Source organism: Phacochoerus africanus, chromosome 1, assembly GCF_016906955.1.
Source record: "Phacochoerus africanus isolate WHEZ1 chromosome 1, ROS_Pafr_v1, whole genome shotgun sequence".
NCBI classification, from domain to species: Eukaryota; Metazoa; Chordata; class Mammalia; order Artiodactyla; family Suidae; genus Phacochoerus; species Phacochoerus africanus.
In genome coordinates this window covers 201,407,254-201,429,596 of record NC_062544.1, presented here as the reverse complement: position 1 = coordinate 201,429,596, position 22,343 = coordinate 201,407,254, and the positions used below count along the sequence as shown (strand labels likewise).

Below are 22,343 nucleotides of genomic sequence, written 5' to 3'. Positions count from 1 at the left end.
ATGTACATCCTTTTAATGTATTGTTGGATGCGGTTTGCTAGTATTTTGTTGAGGATTTTTGTATGGATGCTCATCAGTGAAATTGACCTGTAGTTTTCTTTTTTTGTGGTACCTTTGTCTGGTTTTGGTATCAGAGTGATGTTGGCCTCATAGACTGTGTTTGGGAGTATCCCTTCCTCTGCAATTTTTTGAAATATTTTCAGAAGGAGAGGTGTTAGCTCTTCTCTAAATGTTTGTTGGAATTCTCCTGTGAAGCCATCTGGTCCTGGACTTTTGTTTGTTGGAAGTTTTTTAATCACAGTTTTAATTTCACTTCTTGTGATTGGTCTGTTCATCTTTTCTCTTTCATCTTGGTTTAGTCTTGGAAGATTGTACTTTTCTAAGAATTTGTCCATTTCTTCTAGGTTTTCCATTTTATTGGCGTATAGTTGCATATAGTAGTCTTTTATAATCCTTTGTATTTCTGTGATGTCCATTGTTACTTCTCCTTTTTCATTTCTAATTTTATTGATTTGAGTCCTCTCTCTTTTTTCTTTGATAAGACTGGCTAAGGGTTTATCAATTTTGTTGATCTTTTCAAAGAACCAGCTTTTCTTTTCATTGATCTTTTCTGTGGTTTTCTTTGTTTCTATTTCATTGATTTCTGCTCTGATCTTTATGATTTCTTTCCTTCTACTATCTTTAGGTCTTGTCTGTTCTTCTCTCTCAAGCTGCTTTAGATGTAAAGTTAGCTTGTTTAGTTGAGCTTTTTCTTATTTCCTGAGGTGGACTTGTATTGCTATAAACTTTCCTCTTAGAATGGCTTTTGCTGCATCCCATAGGTTTTGGAGTGTCCTATCTTTGTTGTCATTAGCTTCTAGGTATTTTTTTTTTTTGTCTTTTGTTGTTGTTGTTGTTGCTATTTCTTGGGCCGCTCCCGCGGCATATGGAGGTTCCCAGGCTAGGGGTCGAATCGGAGCTGTAGCCACCGGCCTACGCCAGAGCCACAGCAACTCGGGATCCGAGCCGCGTCTGCAACCTACACCACAGCTCACGGCAACGCCGGATCGTTAACCCACTGAGCAAGGGCAGGGACTGAACCCGCAACCTCATGGTTCCTAGTTGGATTCGTTAACCACTGCGCCACGACGGGAACTCCCGCTTCTAGGTATTTTTAATTTCCTCTTTGATTTCTTCAGTGATCCATTGGCTGTTTAGTAGCATGTTGTTGAGTCTCCACATGTTTGTGTTTTTTGCATTTTTTTTCTTGTTATTGATTTCCAGTCATATAGCCTTGCTGTGGTCGGAAAAGATGCTTGATATGACTTCAATTTTATTAAAGTTACCGAGGTTGGATTTGTAGCCCAGGATGTGATCAATCTTAGAGAATGTTCCATGTGCACTTGAGAAGAATGTGTATTCCGTTGCTTTTGGGTGGAATGTCCTATAAATATCTAGTAAGTCCTTCTGGTTTAATGCTTCATTCAGGGCCTGTGTTTCTGTATTCATTTTCTGTCTGGATGATCTGTCCATTGCTGTAAGTGGGGTGTTAAAGTCCCCCACTATGATTGTAATATTGTCGATTTGTCCTTTTAAAGTTGTTAGCAGTTGCCTTATATATTGTGGTGAACCTATGTTGGCTGTGTAGATATTTAAAATTGTTATATCTTCTTCTTGGAGTGATCCTTTGATCATTATGTAGTGACCTTCTTTGTCCCTTAAAATATTCTTCATTTTAAAGTCTATTTTGTCTGATGTGAGTATTGCTACTCCAGCTTTCTTTTGATCCCCGTTTGCATAAAATTTTTTCTTCCATCCTCTCACTTTCAATTTATATGTGTCCATAGAAGTGAAGTGGGTCTCTTGAAGACAGCATATATATGGGTCTTGTTTTTGTATCCATTCAGCCAGTCTGTGTCTTTTGGTTGGGCGTTTAGTCCATTAACATTTAAGGTAATTATTGATAGGTATATTCTTATTGCCATTTTATTAATTGCTTTGGATTTGGTTTTGTTGCTCTTTTTTTTTCTCTTCTTTTCTTGTTCTCTCCTCTTCCTGTTTGATGACTATCTTTAGTGTTGTATTTGAGTTGATTTTTCTTTGTGTATTAATTGTAGATTTTTGGTTTGCAGTTATTCTGAAGTTTTGATATGAGTCTATATGTATATGAGACTCATATCAAGCTCCAGTCTTTCTATTCTGCCATCTTAATCCCATCTCCCACAAGTCCATTTCTTATTTATCCAAGGGCTCAGAGTAAAACTGTATGCTGTTTTTTTGTTTTTTGGTCTTTTTAGGGCTGCACCGACAGCATATGGAGGTTCCCAGTCTGGCTGGTTGAATCTGAGCTGTAGCTTCCAGCCTGCACCACTGCCATGGCAACGTGGGCTCAGAGCCATGTCTGTAACCTACACCACGGCTCATAGCAGCACCAGATCCTTAACCCACTGAGTGAGGTCAGGGACCCAACCTGTGTCCTCATGAATACTAGTCGGATTCATTTCCACTGAGCTGCAGCGGGAGCTCCCCCTCTTAAAAAGCAACCAGAAGCTATTTCAATAGGGAAATAGTTTCAGTTTTAAAAGCAGCTTTAAAATCTCCTTTCTTGTGTGAGGACCCTGAAGCCCGAGTTGTGAAGTAAAAATTGGTTCTTGAGAGAGGGAAAAAAATCTGATGTTAGTTACCACAGTTGGTGGCCCCCCAAAGCTCAACCTCTCCTATGAAATCTTATTCCTTAGTATTTATGTTTTCACATTAGGGGACCATAGTGAAAAAAAAAAAGATTGAGAAACAATGATGTAAAGTGACTTACCTTGGGTCTCCAGCAGCTGGTCAGTGGGGGCTGTTCCAGCCCTGCACCCAGCAGTCTTTCTGCTGCCCTTGCTCAGCCCCTTTCCTTTATCTCTCTGGGGATAATTGTTCAAATCTGTATTATCAGAGAGGTGAATTAGATCAGTATTTTTCAGCATTTAATAAAATGGAATAGAACAAAAGCTATTTAGGGGGAGAGGGAGGGAGTGGGGTGGGCTGGAAATCTGAGGTTAATAGATGCAAACTATTGCCTTTGGAGTGGATAAGCAATGAGATCCTATTGTATAGCACTGGGAACTATATCAAATCACTTGTGATGGAGCATGATGGAGGATAATGTGAGAGAAAAAGAATGTGTATATATATGTGTATGACTGGGTCATACATTGACAGAACACTGTAAATCAACTATAATGGAAGAAATAAAAATCATTTTAAAAAAGAATTTTTTTTGGGGGGGGGTTTGTCTTTTTGCCTTTTCTAGGGCTGCTCCCGCGGCATATGGAGGTTCCCAGGCTAGGGGTTGAATAGGAGCTATAGCCACCGGCCTACGCCAGAGCCACAGCAATGTGGGATCCCAGCTGCATCTGCAACCTATACCACAGCTCACAGCAATGCCAGACCCACTGAGCAAGTCCAGTGATCGACCCGCAACCTCATGGTTCCTAGTCAGATTCGTTAACCACTGCGCCATGATGGGAACTCCTAAAAAAGAATTGTTAAAAAAAATCTTGAAAAAAAAAAAAAAAGCAACCAGAAGCTATTTCAATAGGGAAATAGGGAAAATCTTTCTTTTGTGAAACTTCTTGTATTCACTGATTTACTGGGTTGTGAAGTCAAACATAGTTTTTACCTTGGATTCTAATCAGAAAAGTTTGAAAAAGCCAAATTGGATGATCTTGAAGTGTCTTGACTTTCCCATTGACCCCATGGTCATTTGCCAGCCTCAGGAGTGAGCAGGTCAGGTGATTTGTTCAAGGACACAAAGTGCCAGGGAGAACAGCCAGAACTGCAACTTCTGATTTCTAGATTAGTTTTCTTCCCACAAAGAAAATCTTATTGAATCACTTTGTAGGCTTAGGATTTAACTAAGGTCATATCTGGACTTGGCTTCAAGTTTGTAAAAATTGAGATTCTTGTGACTGCAGCAGCTTGGGTTGCTGTGGAGGTGAGGTTGGGTCCCCAGCCCGGCATAGTGGGATAAAGGATCAGGTGTTGCTACAGCTGTAGCTCCATTCAGTTCCTGGCCTGAGAACTTCCATATGCTGGGAGTGTGGCTGAAATAAATAAGTGAATTGAGATTCTTGTGAAGGAACAATGACAGATCGTACATATCCTGTTTAATTATAATTTCATTTGAATTTATTTTATAGGGGATGGGCTTGGAAGCAAAGAACCATGAAGTATGGAACAACTACAGGTACTGATAGTCTGTTCTGTTTGGCTTGGTATCAGATTGTGAAAGGGAAATGTTTAATTAATTAATTAAGTAATTAATTATTGCTTTTTAGGGCTGTACCTGCAGCATGTGGAGGTTCCCATATGCTAGGGGTCTAATAGGAGCTACAGCTGTGGGCTTATGCCACAGACACAGAAATGCCAGATCCAGGCCATGTCTGTGACCCTACACCACGACAACGCCGGAACCTTAACCCACTGAGCAAGACCAGGGATCAAACCTGCAACCTCATGGTTCCTAGTCAGATTCATTTCCACTGCACCACGACGGGAACTCCCCTCACCTCTATAAGGTTAAATCTCTCTTGCTTTTGAGTCTAAAATATATAAGGAAATAGTTGAGGACATTTTATGTTTATGTTGTTATTTGTTTGACCCTCTTAGTGTATTGAATTAGACAAGCATAATTATGATGATCTAAATCAATGCTTTAAAACAGTTATTTCAAGTAGGAAGATGTTTTTTCCCAAATAAAATTTTATATGGAGTTCCCAACTATAAGCATATAAAAGTATAACTTCCGGTTGATTGAATGTAGCCCTCCCCAACACACACATGCATACTTCCTCCTAGCAGCCCCCTCACAACTCTGTATATCCCTATCAGAAAAACATTGTTTTAAATTACATACAAATTTGGGTTCAGAGTTCCTGCTGTGCCAGAGTGGGTTAAGAATCCAGCTTGAGGAGTTCCTGTCATGACTCAGTGGTTAACGAATCCGACTAGGAACCATGAGGTTGCGGGTTCGATCCCTGGCCTTGCTCAGTGGGTTGAGGATCTGGCATTGCCGTGAGCTGTGGTGTAGGTTGCAGACCCAGCTCAGATCTGGCATTGCTGTGGCTCTGGCGTAGGCTGGCGGCTACAGCTCTGATTAGACCCCTAGCCTGGGAACCTCCATATGCTGTGGGAGCGGCCCTAGAAAAGGCAAAAGGACGAAAAAAAAAAAAAAGAATCCAACTTCAGTGCCTCAGGTTGCTGCAGAGGCATAGGTTCAGTCCCTGGCCTGGGAATTTTCACCTGCTGGAGGCTTGGCCAAAATCAATAAATAAATGATATAAAACTTTCTTTTCTGAGAAAAATAAGTATTATAAACTGTCAGAAACATTTCATGTGTGATGATGGAAGTGTGTCTTATTTATTAATACAATAGCTTGTCACATGACACTGATGCCAGTGAACTGGTACAATATTAATTTTACATTGTACAGGAGGTTAGAGGCAGTGGAGCAGAGTGATGAAGAGCTCACATTGTGGAGTGAAGATAACCTAGGTTCAAATCCCAGAGCTACCATCTCTTTTAGCTGTATGATCTCAGGAAAGTAGTGTTTCTTCCAGTCTTCATTTCATTTTTAGAATTGAGATAATAATAGTAGCATCTACTCCATAGGATTATTGTGAGCATTTAAGCCCAGGTTGAATGATTAGCAGAGGACCTGGGACATAGAGGATACTTATGAAAATTTAGTTATTATTACTAATTAATGGGTTTTTTTAGCTATTATAATTTTATCTTTGACATAACAAAGCATCTTTCAAATTTATTTTAAAGGAAAAGCTAAGTAATTTAAAAATTTATGTTAGGAGGTCCCATTGTGGCTCAGCAGGTTACAAACCTGACTGGTATCCATGAGGATGTGGGTTTGATCCCTGGCCTGGCTCAGTGGGTTAAGGATCTGGTGTTGCCATGAGCTGTGGTGTAGGTCGCAGATGCAGCTCAGATCTGGCATTGCTGTGGCTGTGGTGTGGGCTGGCAGCTACAACTCTCATTCAGCCCCTAGCCTGGGAACCGCCACATGCCAAAGGTGTGACCCTAAAAAAGACAGACAGACAGACAGACACACACACACACACACACACACACATTTATGTTTATAAGAGTATCTTGACCTTCATGACTTCTAAAGGCTTATTACCAGCTCGCCCTAAATTGATCGCACTGGCATTGATTCTAAATCAGGGCCAAAATGGAAAGGCAAAGAAGATAGCTTGGTTTACTCGGAGAGACAACCTACAATGAGAGGAAGAGACACTGTAAGTTAAAGCGGCCCTTTCTCTGCAAATGTCCAACTTTACCTTTTACACAAGTAGCAACACCCACAAATATTGGACGTTGACAAGAAATGCAGAAATATTAGCTACAATGGCTATTTGAGGCTTCATTATGCTGACTTTACCACAGCAAATGCTTATCAGCTGGTTAATGTCATTGGGATGTTTACAGTGGGCCCTCCAGTATCCACATGTTCCACATCTGTGGATTCAGCCAGCCAGGTATCAAAATATTCAAAAATTCCAGGAAGTTTCCAAAAGTAAAATTTGAATTTGCTGTGCACTGGCAACTATTTACATAGCATTTACCTTGTACTTACAGCTATTTATACAGTGTTTACATTGTATTAGGTATTATAAGTAATCTAGAGATGATTTAAAGTAAATAGGAGGGTGTGGGTGGGGTATATGCAAATACTCTACCATTTTATATAAGGGAGCTTAAGTATCTGTGGATTTTGGTGTCTGCGGGGGTCCTGGAGCCAATCCCCTATGGATATCGAGCGACAACTATATTTCAAGTTCTTATTCCATAATTCCCCAGTAACATTTGTGCATGTTTTTTATGGTGTTTTAAACAGGACGAAACATTACCAAGATCCTCATTGCAAACAGAGGAGAAATTGCTTGCAGGGTGATACGAACAGCCAGAAAAATGGGTGTACAGTCTGTGGCTGTTTATAGTGAGGCCGATAGGAATTCTATGCATGTAGACATGGTAAGTTAAGAACCGGAAGTCAAATTTTGTAAGTGATCATACTTGTTCATTGTGATAATGTTTTATTTTCTTGTTGACAGTATATATTTGCTAGTGTTAACAGTGTCTAAATTGGAATTCCTGTTGTGGCTCAGTGTGTTAAGAGTCCAGCTAGTGTCCATGAGGAAGCAGGTTCCACCCCTGATCTTGCTCAGTGTGTTAAAGGATCCAGCATTGCCAGGGGCTGTGGTGTAGGTCACAGATGCTGCTCAGATCCTGTGTTGCTGTGGCTGTGGTGTAGGCCAGCGGCTACAGCTCCAATTCAGCCCTTACTCTGGGAACCTCCATATGCTGAGGGTGCAGCCCTAGAAAAAGACAAAAAAAAATTAAAAAATAAAAATAAAAAACAATGTCTAAATAGGTAAGTTCAAACTGCTCATTAATAATTTATCTTGGGGAGTTCCCGTCGTGGCGCAGTGGTTAACGAATCCGACTAGGAACCATGAGGTTGCGGGTTCAGTCCCTGCCCTTGCTCAGTGGGTTAACGATCCGGCGTTGCCGTGAGCTGTGGTGTAGGTCGCAGATGCGGCTCGGATCCTGCGTTGCTGTGGCTCTGGCGTAGGCCGGTGGCTACAGCTCCGATTCAACCCCTAGCCTGGGAACCTCCATATGCCGCGGGAGCGGCCCAAGAAATAGCAACAACAACAACAACAACAACAAAAAAAAGACAAAAGACCAAAAAAAAAAATTTATCTTGGGAACCTTTTCCAAACATAACACCAGTGGAGCTAAACAGCATGCTTAGTGGTGTGGCTGACCTTGAGGCAAGGTCCTTTTTCATCCAGGACTGGTTAAAACAGTATAAAGAATGTGGCTGACCCACAGATCATACTTTGAGTGGTGCACATCCAGATCCATAATGTACCAGGAAAAGGATCAAGGTCAGGCTTAGCAGCTGCCACTTACTAGCCAGGGGATCTTGGATAAGTCACTTAAAGTTTCAGACCCTTGATTTAACTGTAAAATTATAACTGAAAGGATCCTACTTTCCTGAAGTTTGTAGTTATCATCAGTTGTTATTAGCTATCACCCACCAGATAGAACCCAGCCATGGATGAATTCAGCTATTGGCCTTCCTTCTGGCTACAGCAAGACTCCAAGCGTGGACATAAATTCCTGGTGACAAGTGCCACTGTCCCACACAGCCAGCCCACGTGACTTGCCACTTTTCTCGCAAAGTCTGTGCTGTGACTATCTCAAAGCTGTTTGCTCCATTCCAAGCTATGACTCTCCCTCTGCCACCTCTTCTCAACAGATGATCTCGATTCACAGAGGACGTAGCACTGAGCCTCTTGTCGCAGAATCTGCTCACCGTACCCGTCTGTTCTCTTCCCATCCAAGGCCACTTGTCTTCCTGTGCTGTGGTGTCCTCCTCCTCTCACCTTGTAGAATCTTGCATTCTTTTCTCCTGTATACTCTCACTCCAGATCATATCTACTCCTATGGCTCTGCTGAAAACTTCCAAATGTCTGTCTCTGGCCCAGACATTCTTTTGAAGGTGATACATGTCTGTCCAACCTCCCGCTCAGCGTCTCCACTGGAGAGTGTCACAGGTACCAAACCAGTGTCCAGAATTGAACTCATCACCTTTCATCTGTACTGACCTGCTTTTCTTGCAGACTTCCCTAACCCAGTCACTGGCAACACCGTTGCTGATAAAAAATAATAATGCCAGAGATCTGGGAGTCTGACCATCTCCCCTCTTCCTCCTCACCCTACATCTCTCCCCCTCCTCCATCTGGACAGACTCCAAGTGCTATTAGTTCTGCTTCCCAAGCATTTCTTTCCACTTCTTTCTGCCCTCTACCACCTCCTCATAGCATCTTCTTCTGGTCACGTGCCCCAGCCTGCTATGTGAGCTCCCTGCTTCTGCTCTTGACCTCCTGCCATGATGTTCTCTACACTTGAGCCAGACTGAGAGCCTAAAGTCAGAATTTTTTTTCCATGTTACTCCCATGTTTTAAACGCTTTAAACCTTTTTATCATCTACCAGACGATTTAAGAGATGGAGAGTACTCAGCGTTGGTTAATGTGGCTAGAAACTGCTATGTTGATGGAAATGTGTGTTGGCGACACCATTTCAAGAGATGATTAACCAGGAGCGATTAAAATGTCATATCTAGAGTTCCCATCGTGGCACAGTGGTTAACGAATCCGACTGGGAACCATGAGGTTGCGGGTTCGATCCCTGACTTTGCTCAGTGGGTTAATGATCCAGTGTTGCCGTGAGCTGTGGTGTGGGTTGCAGACGCGGCTCGGATCCCGCGTTGCTGTGGCTCTGGCGTAGGCCGGTGGCTACAGTTCCGATTAGACCCCTAGCCTGGGACCCTCCATATGCCACAGGAGCGGCCCAAGAAATGGCAAAAAGACTAAAAAATAAAATAAAATAAAATGTCATATCTTTTACCCAACCCGGCAAACACTCCTCTAGATTTCTGTCGAGAGACGTACTCACACATATGTGCACCTAGAGGCACTTGCCATTATGACTTAAATGTCTGTTAAGGGGTACCTGATTAAATGAACTATAGTACCTCATACTCTGGGACATTATGCATTTGTTATAAAAAATGAGGTACTCATGTGTGTACTAGCAAGGAAAGAGCTCTCAGGACACACGGATAATGAAAAAAGCAGTTGCAGAAGATGACTTGAGTTTGATCTTATTTCTTGTAAAAACAAAACCTAAAGCTGTTATGTGCTTATGTAAATATATACAGATAAATAGGAACATGGATGTGGAAAGTTAGGTGCCAAATGATCATAGAGGTTATATCTGGAAGGGGTTTGGAATGGGAGAGCGGGAAGGTGGTGCCAAAGGGCTTCCTTGCTTTTGTGTTATTTTTCACATTCTCAGAGTGAGGATAGATTTGTGTTTTATGGAATTAAAAATTTAAAAAAAAACAACCTTATAAAAGTCTCATTATGTGTCCCCTTGGGAGAAAATACAAAGCTTTAGCCTCCCACAAGGCCCTCTGAAATCTGTCTCCCTGTGTCATCCGGCCACATCTCTGGGCCCTGCCCCTTGCTCACTATGCTCCAGCCACGCAAGCTTCCTTCAGTCCCTCAAATAGGCCAGGTTTCCTCCCATGCCAGGGCCTTCCTATGCGTTGTTTTCTCTGCTTGGGAGGCTTGCTCCCATCTTTACTCCTATTTCTAGCCCCACCCTCTCCACCCACTGGCCTGGCCAAGTCCTCATCTTCCAGAGAAGCCCCCTGACCTTCCCTCCCAGCCTTTGCCTGACCAGCCTCAGCCCTGATCCTTTTCTTCTTACTGCATTTTATCCTCTGTTTTCCCTTCTTGGCCTTTATCACAGCTGTCATTAAGTGTGTGAATGCGTGTTTGGTGTTTGTCTCTTCCTCTAAACAGACGTTTGTCTTATTTACTGATGTACAGGCAGCTCCCACCTCAAAGCGTGGGTGCATGGTGGCATTTACTAAGTCTTTGAGTAAATGATGTTTTGTATCTGGTCTGTTTCAAGGGATGCTATGATTGTGTGAAAGTTTTAAGGGACAGTATAAAATAGTTCACAAATGTATAGAAGGACTCTTATACTCTAATAATTCTATAAACTTCAGTATACTTTGTAATTTTATTTCTTGCTGTATGCATCTGTTGTATAGATATATGCTGTGTCTGTTGTCAAATTGTACAACAATTTTTGGCGTTATATACATGTAAGGTTATTGTTGTTACAAATCATAATACCATGATGAATGGCTGTGGCTTTCTATCCAAAGGCACTTTAGTTTCCCCTTACGTGTGTGTTTTATACATAAAAATCAAGTTTTCATCCTCCTTATGCAGAAGATTCCAGATGGCTCATTTTTATAAAATAGACATGAGCTGGTGCTTCTGTTTCTCAATTCTTTTTTTTTTTTTTTGTCTTTTTGCCATTTCTTGGGCCGCTTCCGCGGCATATGGAGGTTCCCAGGCTAGGGGTCGAATTGGAGCTGTAGCCACTGGCCTACGCCAGAGCCACATCAGATCCGAGCTGCGTCTGCAACCTACACCACAGCTCATGGCAACGCCAGATCGTTAATCCGCTGAGCAAAGCCAGGGATCGAACCCGCTACCTCATGGTTCCTAGTCGGATTTGTTAACCACTGTGCCACGACGGGAACTCCTGTTTCTCAATTCTTGCACTGTTCTCAAGAGCTAGCATTTTTATTTTTAATAATGAGATGACCTAGCAGCAATTCTATGTGGTATGCTAGTGTGTACTGGCTGTGTGATCTTTTAAGCACATCATGTTCCTTCAACAGGCAGATGAGGCGTATTTCATCGGCCCCGCTCCCTCACAGCAGAGCTACCTTTCTATGGAGAAAATCATTCAAGTGGCCAAGATCTCCGCTGTGCAGGTAAGAGAGGTTTACATTGCAAAAGGAGTTGCTAGGTACAGTTTACAGAAAATTGCTTGTTACTCTCAGTACTTGTTCTCTGTTTTTAGCTATTCCCAAGATTTTTACATTTGATAGAGGGGTTATTTTTGTAAACTAGGCATGTCTATTCTCAACCCTCAGCCGAATCCTGGGGAAGGAAGAGGGTCTAAATTACAAATTTAAATTAAAGCAAATTTAGGTGTTCCCGTCATGGCTCAGTGGTTAACGAATCCGACTAGGAACCATTTGCGGGTTCGATTCCTGGCCTTGCTCAATGGGTTAAGGATCCGGCATTGCTGTAAGCTGTGGTGTAGGTCGCAGACATGGCTTGGATCTCGAGTTGCTGTGGCTCTGGCGTAGGCCGGTGGCTATGGCTCTGATTAGACCCCTTGCCTGGGAACCTCCATATGCTGCAGAAGTGGCCCTAGAAAAGGCAAAAAGACAATAAATAGGTAAATTAATTAATTAAAGCGAATTTAGCCCTTCCATCTTCAAAATCAGATCCAAGGAATATCAGATCCTTTTGAGGAAATAGGCAGTGTTCTCAATTACAAGGAAAGATAGAATCCAGAAAAAAATCTTTTTCCCATTTGACTTTCCAGCCTCTCTCTAGGGCCCCACTTTCTGGTTTCCCAATATCCCAGGCTCAAAACTTTTGTTATTACACCTCTCCTTCATCCTTATAACATAGGAACCAACTTGTGTTGAATCTTTCCTTAAATGGCTCCAGAACTTGTTCTTTTTGATCATATAGCCAGACCTATGATCTCTTACCTGGATTTCTGATTCTCAGCTGTTTTCCCTACTTCTAAATCCCTTACTCATCCAATGAGTTCTCCATACTACTAAACAAATATTTCTTAAACATTTGTTTCATTATTACCCCCTGCTCTCTTTTTTTTTTTTCCTCATCTGATCCCCCAGTGAGTAAATCTTCAATGATTGCAGGATAAAATTCACACTCTTCAGCCTAGCATTTAAGAATTTCCAGTATTTGTCAAAACTTATGTCTCATCACCAGTGCTTTATTACTACAATGAACTTTTCTCCATCTTTGTAAACCATGCTTATTTCTTATAAGCATTTACTTATATTGTTCCATGTGCCCGAAATATTCTTTCCCCTGTCTCTTATCATTCATACATTTATTTGCTCAGCAAGCATTAATTGGTCTCCTGCTTTGTGCCAGCTTCTAAGCGTGGATGCTGCAATGTCTGAGACAGTTCATACCCCATGAAGCCACAGTCTTGTAGATGAGACAGAAAATAAATATTTAATGGCATTCCTGCTGTGGCACAGTGGGTTAAGGATCTGGCATTGCTGCAGCTGTGGCTCGGATTCGATCCCTGGCCTGGGAACTTCCATATGGCATGGACACGGCCGGAGAAAGAGGAAGAGAGAAAGGAAGAAAAGGAGGAAAGGAGGAAGAAAATATTTAAATAAGTAAAGAATACAATTAAGAATGTTATAAGTAGTGGGAAGAAAGTGAAGCAGGATAAAAGAATAAAGATTGGTTAGGAGATGGTGGTTTTTTTGTTTGTTTGTTTGTTTTTAGGGCTGCACCTGCAGCATATGGAAGTTCCCAGGCTAGGGGTTGAATCAGAGCTTTAGCTGCTGGCCTACACCACAGCCACAGCAATGCGGGATCTGAGCAGCATCTGCGACCTACACCACAGCTGCAACAATGCCATATCTGAGCCACATCTGCGACCTACACTGCACCCCACCACAACACCTTATCCTTAACCCACTGAGCAAGGCCAGGAATCAAACCTGCATCCTCATGGATACTATCAGGTTTGTTACCACTTAAGTCAAGATGGGAACTCCAAGATGCTTTTAAATAGGGTGAGCAGTGGAGGCCTCCCTAAAGAGGTGACAGTTGAACAGAGACATGCCTGTTGAGAAGGAGCCAGCCATGTGGAGAACTTGGAGAAAAAGGATCAGCAAATGGGATTGCCAAGACTCTGAAATGAAAATAAGCTTGGTGTTCAAGGTACAGAAGTACTTTGTGTGGATGAAGTGAGGGCAGTAAGAGACTGTGTCATTTGGGATCCAGAACCGAAATGCCATTAGATATTTCAACAGAAGGAATTAAATTCAGGAATTAGTTCCACCAATGTCAAGTGTTAGAGTGCTGGAAGAGGAAAAAAAAAAAAGGAGTATTTTGAAATTACCTAATGATAAAAACTGCAGATTTTGACAACCGTCCCTTGAGCTGAGAAAGAGGTTGGAGGAAAGACTTTCTGCGGCTCTTGCTCAGTTCCCTGTGGAGGGGCCCTCCCTGGTTGCAGGGGGCATATTGAGACTGGTTCTGGAAGTTCCAAGAGACTGAAGACTGGGAGTGCTACTGAGGAACCAGAAACTTCCCATGCTTCCAGTTTCCCTACAGTGACCCCTGCTGACGGAACCTGACAGGCCAGAAAGGCCATTTGCACATACCCCCGACAAAGATTAATGTAGAAGGTTGGGTTTGGAGCTGAAAAAACGAGCTGACACAGGAAGAGTATGGTAGGAGACGATAAACCTGATCATTTAGTACATTATAGGCCTTTGTAAGGACTTCATATTTCTTTCTGAATAGCTATGCAGGGTAGTGAGATGATCTGATTTACCTTTTTTTTTTCAATGGTCGCATGGACCACATATGGAAGTCCCCAGGCTAGGGGTCGAATCAAAGCTACAGCTGCCGGCCTACACCACAGCCACAGCAACGCCAGATCTGAGCTGCATCTGTGACCTACACCAGCTCAAGGCAGCGCTGGAACATTAACCCACTGAGCAAGACCAGGGATCAAACCTGCATCCTCAGGGTCACTGTGCTGAGTTCTTAACCCGGTGAGCCACAGCAGGAGCTCCCTGATTTACCTTTTAATGAGATCACTGTGACCACTGGTGGGGAATAGGCTAGTGGGAAGGGGGGCAAAGGTGAGGATGAAAACAGAGAGCAGGCAGAATAATTAGGAGTCGGTTGCTGTGGGCTTGCCCTTCAGCACTGGAGGTCCTGCCTCTTAGAATTTCCTTCAGGTCTCGTCTAGTCACATGGAATTTTCCCTTTTCCTTCAGCATTTGAGTCCCTGTTCTAATCATTTTTATACTTGATCAGCTATTATCTTGTTCAGTGATTTTAATGCATGTCATGGCTCCTGTTCAATTGCATCGAGCCCCACATAAGAGAAGAACCTCTATCCAGACTTTTTTTCTCTACTTCCCAGCTTCCAAATGAGCTGGTACGCAGGGGGGCGTGAATTTGAATTGGTAAATATATGTAATTGTTTTGTCTTTATGTGTTTCTGCATCTGTGTTCTCTTCTTCAGAATTAGAGTTTCTAGAATGAATAATTTAGGTATAATTTATACTGACAAACATTTAAAAGATGCTCATGTCTAAAACTTGTAGTATCACGTTTAGTAAAAGGCACTTATTCAGAGGGTAAGGAGATGATAATAATGCATGGACTATGTATTTAGTTAGAAATCCAGGCACTTTAGCATAAATATCACTTTATTTATCATGTGTTTGAGCTTACATGACAGATGTCTAGTTTACAGATGTAAAATCCAACACAAGGATATGTGAAATCCAAAATCATTGGGTCTCTCTATTCAAAGTGTGGTTCATGGCATTACTTGGGAGTTTGGTAGAAATGTAGACTCTTAGGCCTCATCCCAAGCCCACTGTAATTTACATTTTTGTGCATAATTAACATTTTCTTCAAGACCCCCAAGTGCTTTGAAAGCAAAACTGTCTCATCCTTGAAAGAGAAAGGATTAAACCAGAGTCTTCTGACTTCCAGCCTTATTACCCCTTTAATAGACCAGGCTGAACAGTAGAACTATTGCCCTGCATTTTGGGAAAAAGGAAGGTGTTATTTAATCAGAAATTCCAAGTGATTAAAAATAACTTCTTATAAGCCAGTCAGCTTCCTTATTTTTATCATTACTTTCCCTTCTAAACAGTCTTCTCCTTAGACGTGAAAATCCTCTCCCTTTTTAGTGACAGTTCACTGAGACCAGTTTTCAATGTAAATAATAACCCTATAGAAAATATTTGATATGCTAAGTCTATGTGTCTATCTGAATTAGTATTATGTTAAATGCTATAATAACACAAAAATAAGGAGTTCACGTTGTGGCTCAGTGGGTTATGAACCAGACTAGTATCCATGAGGATGCAGGTTCAATCCCTGGCCTTGCTTAATGGGTTAAAGGATCCACCGTTACCATGAGCTGTGGTGTAGGTTGAAGACAAGGCTCGGATCCCACGTTGCTGTGGCTGTGGTATAGGCCAGCAATTGCAGCTCTGATTTGACCCCAGCCTGAGAATTTCCATATGCCGCAGGTGCAGCTCTAAGAAAAACAAAACAAAACAAAAACACAAACAGTGAGAAAAGAATAAATAATTTTCACACAAAAAGAAAAAAAAAAGTAATGTAGGACTATTTCGGGGGGATAGGGCTTAGAATTAAGTCAGAAAGCTACTTTGGTTCTCCCTGGCATCCCTGATCAAAAAGGAAATTTGGTAAAATTTATCAAATTTGAAAATTGGGAAATTTGGTTATAATTTACAAGGCTACTTGCCAATTAGGGAAGCAAACTTTGCTTTCACCTTGACTTTGAAGAAGAAATGTATTGGTTTTCTTGTGTTTTTGTTTTTGTTTTTTTCTTTTTAGGGCCTCACCCTCGGCATATGGAAGTTCCCAAGCCTGGGGTCGAATCGGAGCTACAGCTGCCGGCCTACACCACAACCACAGCAACATGGGATCTGAGCCACGTCTGCGACCTATACCAGAGCTCACGGCAATGCCAGATGCTTAACCCACTGAGCGAGGCCAGGAATTGAACCCATATCTTCATGGATCCTATTCAGGTTCGTTAACCACTAAGCCACACAGGGAACTCTCTTGATCATTAAAGGACATTGAATAACATGTGTAGTGATCTTAAAAGGCCAAAAATGTGGAATTCTTAATATGGCCATTTTGACATAGGCTTTTTTATAGACTCCAGAGTAAAATTTACATAGGAACTAGATTTCCAGTGCTTTGCCTGGTGATATGCTGTATTGAGAGAATCTAGAAAATGTGATGGCAAGCTCGCTCACTAGGCTAGTTCTCTTGATTGTCAGTTTTTTCCAACTTTCTCTGGCTGTAAGAGGTAGTAGTAGTCAGTGCCAGCTGATTTTAAAGAGACTGTTGGCTCGTACCCTGGGAGGGTCCCAAAGTTACCTGGAAGAGAGCTTTATGCTCTGTGAATTGCTAGCAGTGCTTTACTCCTTGAGCTGAACACTGTCTACACAGGTGTATTCGGTTTATGAAAACGATGTTTATAAAAGCTGTACCCTTACAATGTGCATGTTTTTGTATGTATATTATTCTTTAGTGAAAAGTTAAAAAGTAATTTTGCCAGGCCTCAGTCATACCTGTCAGTTATCTGGGTTAGCTCGCGAGCACGAATGTTTTGTACAGATGCTCCAGTTTCTTTCCGTGTGCCACCAGCAGTGAATAACTTGATTAAAGATGTTTTAGAGTCACTAATTATCATAAATGTGCCAAGTTATTTAATTAAATACTAGTAATCTGTGTGGTTGACCAAAACTATGTAATGTCATAAGTATCACAGATGTGGGTAGGAAATTCTTGGTGATAAGAATTGAAAGAATATGCCTTATTCCCCCACCGTGGAAAGGACACATCTCATTTCTGCTCAAAGGCAGAGCCAACAACAACATTAGCTATGGATTTGTGCATATGCTTGAGCAAGCACAGAGCAGAATAGTACAAACTGAAAACATGGAAGAAATTAACTTATCAGAGATTTAAGATTAGAAAATACCAGTTTTCTATCTTTACTCTTAAAGGAATGTTAGTATTATGTGATGAAAAATCTAAACAGAGTTACAATTCTGTGACCTACCAGAGTGAGTTGGTAGCTAAATACATGCCTGATTTAACAAATTAGCCCACTGGTGGTAGTATTGTTAGTTTTTCCTTTTTAATCCTTTCAAATGCTCAAGGATATTATGGTTTGGGTATATTTAAGTGTTCTTCCTAAGAGAAATTAAACTTCTTGAGGCCATTCCCATAGTGTATTCGAACATTATTTTTGCAAGGAGATAGTTGCTTTTCTTAGTTGTGAAGGAAGAGTATTTCTCTACTTAAGCCCAGTGGGTTTGTTTTTTTAAGATATTGACAGACTGATACTAAAACAGCCAAAAGGCTTAGTGTATAGTTGAAACAATTTTGAAAAGACTAATAAATCCATAAGGTTCGTAGACTCTTAGATATCAAGGCTCATTATGAAGCTATAGTAACCAAGACAGTGTGGTATCAGAAGAATATATATTTATGTCAGTGGAAGAGAATACAAAGTCTCAAAATAAACTCACACATATATGATCAAGGAAGTTTTTTTTCCTTTTCTTTTTTGGCAGCCCTGCAGCATATGGAGTTGCCACACCAGGGATCAGATCCAAGCTGCAGTTGTGACCTGCACTGTAGCTGCAGAAATGCCTGATCCTTTAACCCACTGTGCTTGGCCAGGGATTGAACCACATCCTTGGTGCTGCAGAGATACTGCCAATCCCATTGCACCATAGCAGGAACTTCTGGTCAACTAATTTGTGAATAAAGATGCTCAAGTAATTCAATGGGGGAAGGATAATCTTTTCAACAAATGGTACTGGAACAATTGAATATCAATATCCAAAAAGATAAAGCTAAAGTCTAGTTCCTACATCCCCACCTTATGCCTTAACTTGAACTATATCATTGACCTAAATGTAAGAGCTAACCCTGTGAAACTTCTAGAGCAAAGCATAGGAGGAGAAAACCTTTGAGAAATTTTAGGCAAAAGTCTCTTAGGTATGATACTATAGATAATATCTGTAAAAGAAAAAAATTATAAAAGAGACTTCATCAAAATTTAATACTTTTACTCTTCAAAAGAAACTATTAAAGAATTCCCTGGTGGCTCAGCAGGTTAAGGATCCAGCATTGTCACTGCTGTGGCATGGGTTTGATCCCTGGCCTGGGAACATCTGCGTATAATGGGCATGGCCAAAAAGGAAAAAAAAAAAAAAAGAAAGAAAGAAACTATTAAGAACATAAAAAGACAAGTGATGGACTGGGAGAAAATATGTGCAAAACATATATTTGATAAAGGACAGGTATCCAGGATGTATAACAACTACAACTTAATTAGAAGACAAACAACATAATGGGAAAGCATGGGCAAGAGATTTGAATTGAAAGCAAAGAATATACACAAATGGCAACGAGCCCATTAAAAGATGCTCAGTATCATTAACCATTAAGGAAATGCAAATTAAAATCACAGCAAGATACCACTTTACACTCAAGTTGCTATAATCAAAAAGATAATAACAAGTGTTGACAATAACACAGAAAAATTGAAACCTTTGTATGTTACTAACCCTAACCCCTAACCCTAACCCTAACCCTTCATATGTTACTGATAATAACAAGTGTTGACAATAACACAGAAAAATTGAAACCTTCATATGTAATCTGGTACATTTGGAAAATAGTTTGTTAGTTCCTCACAAGGTTAAACATAGAATTAATATGAACCAGTAACTCTCCTTCTTCAGTATATCCAAAAGAAATGAGATCATATATCCATGCGAAAACTTATAGAAGAATGTTCATCAAAGCATTATTCATAGTAGCCAAAAAAGTGGAAATAATCCAGATGTCCATCCATTGATGCACAGATAAGTAAAATGTGGTATATTCCTAAAATAGAATATTACTCAGCAATAATAAGGAATGAGGTACTGTTAACATGCTAAAAAATTGATGGACCTTGAAAATATCACGTTTAGTGAAAGAAGCTAGTCACAAAGACTATGTATTACATAGTTCCAGTTATGTAGAATGTCCAAAATAGAGAAATCTATAGAAACAAAGTAGTGGTTGTCTAGGGCTGGTGCTATGTGGAGAATGGAGAATAACTGAAGTAGGCACAGTGTCTTTTTGGAGTAATGAAAACTTACATTATTAGATCTTAACTCAATGTCTTAGATTATGGTGATGATTGCACAATTCTGCACCTATACCAGAATCAGTGGATTAAGTTTACCGTGTTATGAATTATATGTCAACAAAGGTATTTTAAAAATGTAGTACCACTGGCGCACCCACTAGAATGGCTAAAATCAAAGATACTGATGATACCATGTGTTAGCGGGGATCTGGAGGAACTTGGAACCATCATACATTGCTGGTGGAAATGCAAAATAGTATAGCCACTTTAGAAAACTGGCTAGTTCTTAAAAAGGTAAATATATGCTTACCATATTTTGACCCAACAGTTGCACTCCTGGGTATTGACCCAACAGAAATGAGCAATACGTCCACACAGACTTGTACATGAATGTTCATAACAGCATTATTCATAATAGCCCCAAACTAGAAAAAAATCCAAATAGATAAATAAAATGTGGCATATTTATCCATGTTGTAGTATGCATCAGTAGCTCATTTTTTGAACCACACAAAATTATGCTACATTTAAGAAGCTAGACACGCAAAGACTGTGGACTCTATGGTTCCATTAAATGAGATTTCTAAAAAAGGGAAAGTTATAGAGACAGCCAGTCAGTAGTTGCCTGGTTCTGGGAGCAAGGATTAATCAGATAATGCACATGGACACACAGGAACATTTTCAAGTGGCGAAAGTGTTCTAAAAGTGGATTACAGTAATAGTTACACAGTTATATAAATTTGCTAAATTCATGAAACTATAAATGAGTGTTATATATTATAAACTGTACCTTTAAGAAGCTGTTAAAAAGCCAGGGGGTTCATTTGTATCATTTTTTTAGATTGCAGATATAAGTGATTTGTATGATATTTTTCTTTCTCTGTTGAACTTATTTCACTTAGTATGATAATCTCTAGGTCCATCCATACCGCTATAGATGACATTATTTCTTTTTTGTTTAATGACTGAGTAATATTCCATTGTATATGTGTATGTATATACATCTTTTTTGTTTATTTTTATATTTTAGGGTCACACCTGTGGCATATGGAAGTTCTCAGGTCAGCGGTTGAATTGGAGCTGCAGCTGCCGCCCTACGCCCCAGCCACGGCAACACGGGATCTGGGCCACATCTGCAACCTACACCACAGCTTATGGCAATGCCAGATCCTTAACCCACTAAGTGAGGCCAAGAATCAAACCTGCATCCTCATGGAAATTAGTTGGGTTCCTCACCCACTGAGCCACAGTGGAAACTCCTGTATACATCTTCTTTATCCATTCATTGGTCAATGGACATTTAGGTTGCTTCCATGTCTTGGCTATTGTAAAAAAAATGCTGCTATGAGCATTGCGGTGCATGTATGTTTTTGAATTACAGTTTTCTCCAAGTATATACCCAGGAGTGGGATTGCTGGATCATATGGTAGCTCTATTTTTAGTGTTTAAGGAAACTCCATCAACAGTATAGGAGGGTCCCCTTTTCTCCACACCCTCTTCAGCCTAAGCCACTGCAGTGACAATGCCAGATCCTTAACCCATTGCGCCACAAGAAAACTCTAGTGCCCATTTTTTGTTTTAGCGTTTTTTTGGTTTGGTTGTTTTTTTTGTTTTTTTGTTTTTTTTTAATTAAGCTGTTATATATTTTGGAAATTAATGCCTTGTCAGTCACATCATTTGCAAATATTTTCTCCTATTCTGTAGGTTATATTTTTGTTTTGTTTATGGTTTCCTTTGCTGTGCAAAAGCTTTTAAGTTTAATTAGGTCCCATTTGTTTTTGTTTTTGTTTTTTTTTCATTTTCATTACTCTAGGAGGTGGATGCAAAAAGATATTTCTGCGATTTATGTTGGAGCATATTCTGCCTATGTTCTCCTCTAACAGTTGTATAGTATCTGGTTTTACATTTAAGTGTAATTTGTTTTGTGTTTACTTTTGTGTATGGCGTGAGGAAATGTTCTAATTTCAATTCTTGTACATGTAGCTGTCCAGTTTTCCCACCATCACTTATTGGAGAAACTGTCTTTTCTCCATTGTATATTTTTGCCCCCTTTGTCGTATATTAATTGGCCATAAGTGTGTGGGTTTATTTCTGGGCTTTCTGTCCTGTTCCATTGATCTATGTGTCTGTTTTTGTGCCAGTACCATCTTGTTTTATTGATGGTAGCTATGGTCTCAAGATAGGGAGCATGATTGCTTCCACTCCAGTCTTCTATCTCAGGATTGTTTTGACTGTTCTGGGTTTTTTGTGTTTCCATATAAATTTCAGAATTATTTGTTCTAGTTCTGTGGAAAATGCCGTTGGTGATTTGATAGGGATTGCATTGAATATGTAGATTGCCTTGGGTAGTATGGTTATTTTATTTTATTTTATTTTATTCATTAATTTTTGGCTGCCCCGTGGCATGTGGAGATCCAGGGCCAGAGGTCAGATCCAAACTGCTAGTGCTGCCTAAGCCACAGCTGAGGCAATAGTGGATTGTCCCAGCTCTCTGAAGACACCATCGATCCGGTTCCACCTGCAGCAGGAACTCCTGGTCATTTTAACGGTATTAATTCTTCTAATCCAAGAAGATGGTTTATCCTTCTATTTGTGTCATCTTCATTTTCTTTCTCAGCATCTTATAGTTTTCAGGATATAGGTCTCTTGCCTCCTATAGGTAGGTTTATTCCTAGGTATTTTATTCTTTTTGATGTGTTGGTAAATGGGATTGTTTCCCTGATTTCTCTTTCTGATATTTTATTGCTAGTGTATAGAAATGCAACAGATTTCTGTGTGTTAATTTTGTATCTTGCAGCTTTAACGAACTGATGAGCTCTAGTTTTCTGATAGAGTCTTGAGGATTTTCTGTGTATAGTATCATGTCATCTCACCACAGTGACAGTTTTACTTCTTCCTTTC

General features: G+C 40.5%; 1 protein-coding gene across 2 annotated transcripts in view; it reads left to right on the top strand.

The window, feature by feature from the left end:
- The window catches only part of MCCC1 (methylcrotonyl-CoA carboxylase subunit 1), a 76,019-nt gene that overhangs the window by 5,718 nt on the left and 47,958 nt on the right, over positions 1-22,343 (top strand). For both annotated transcript variants that reach the window (XM_047787342.1, XM_047787333.1), the window contains exons 2-4: positions 4,164-4,210; positions 6,879-7,015; positions 11,320-11,415. In XM_047787342.1, the coding sequence (XP_047643298.1) occupies positions 4,164-4,210; positions 6,879-7,015; positions 11,320-11,415 (280 nt within the window). The remainder of the gene's footprint in view (positions 1-4,163; positions 4,211-6,878; positions 7,016-11,319; positions 11,416-22,343) is intronic.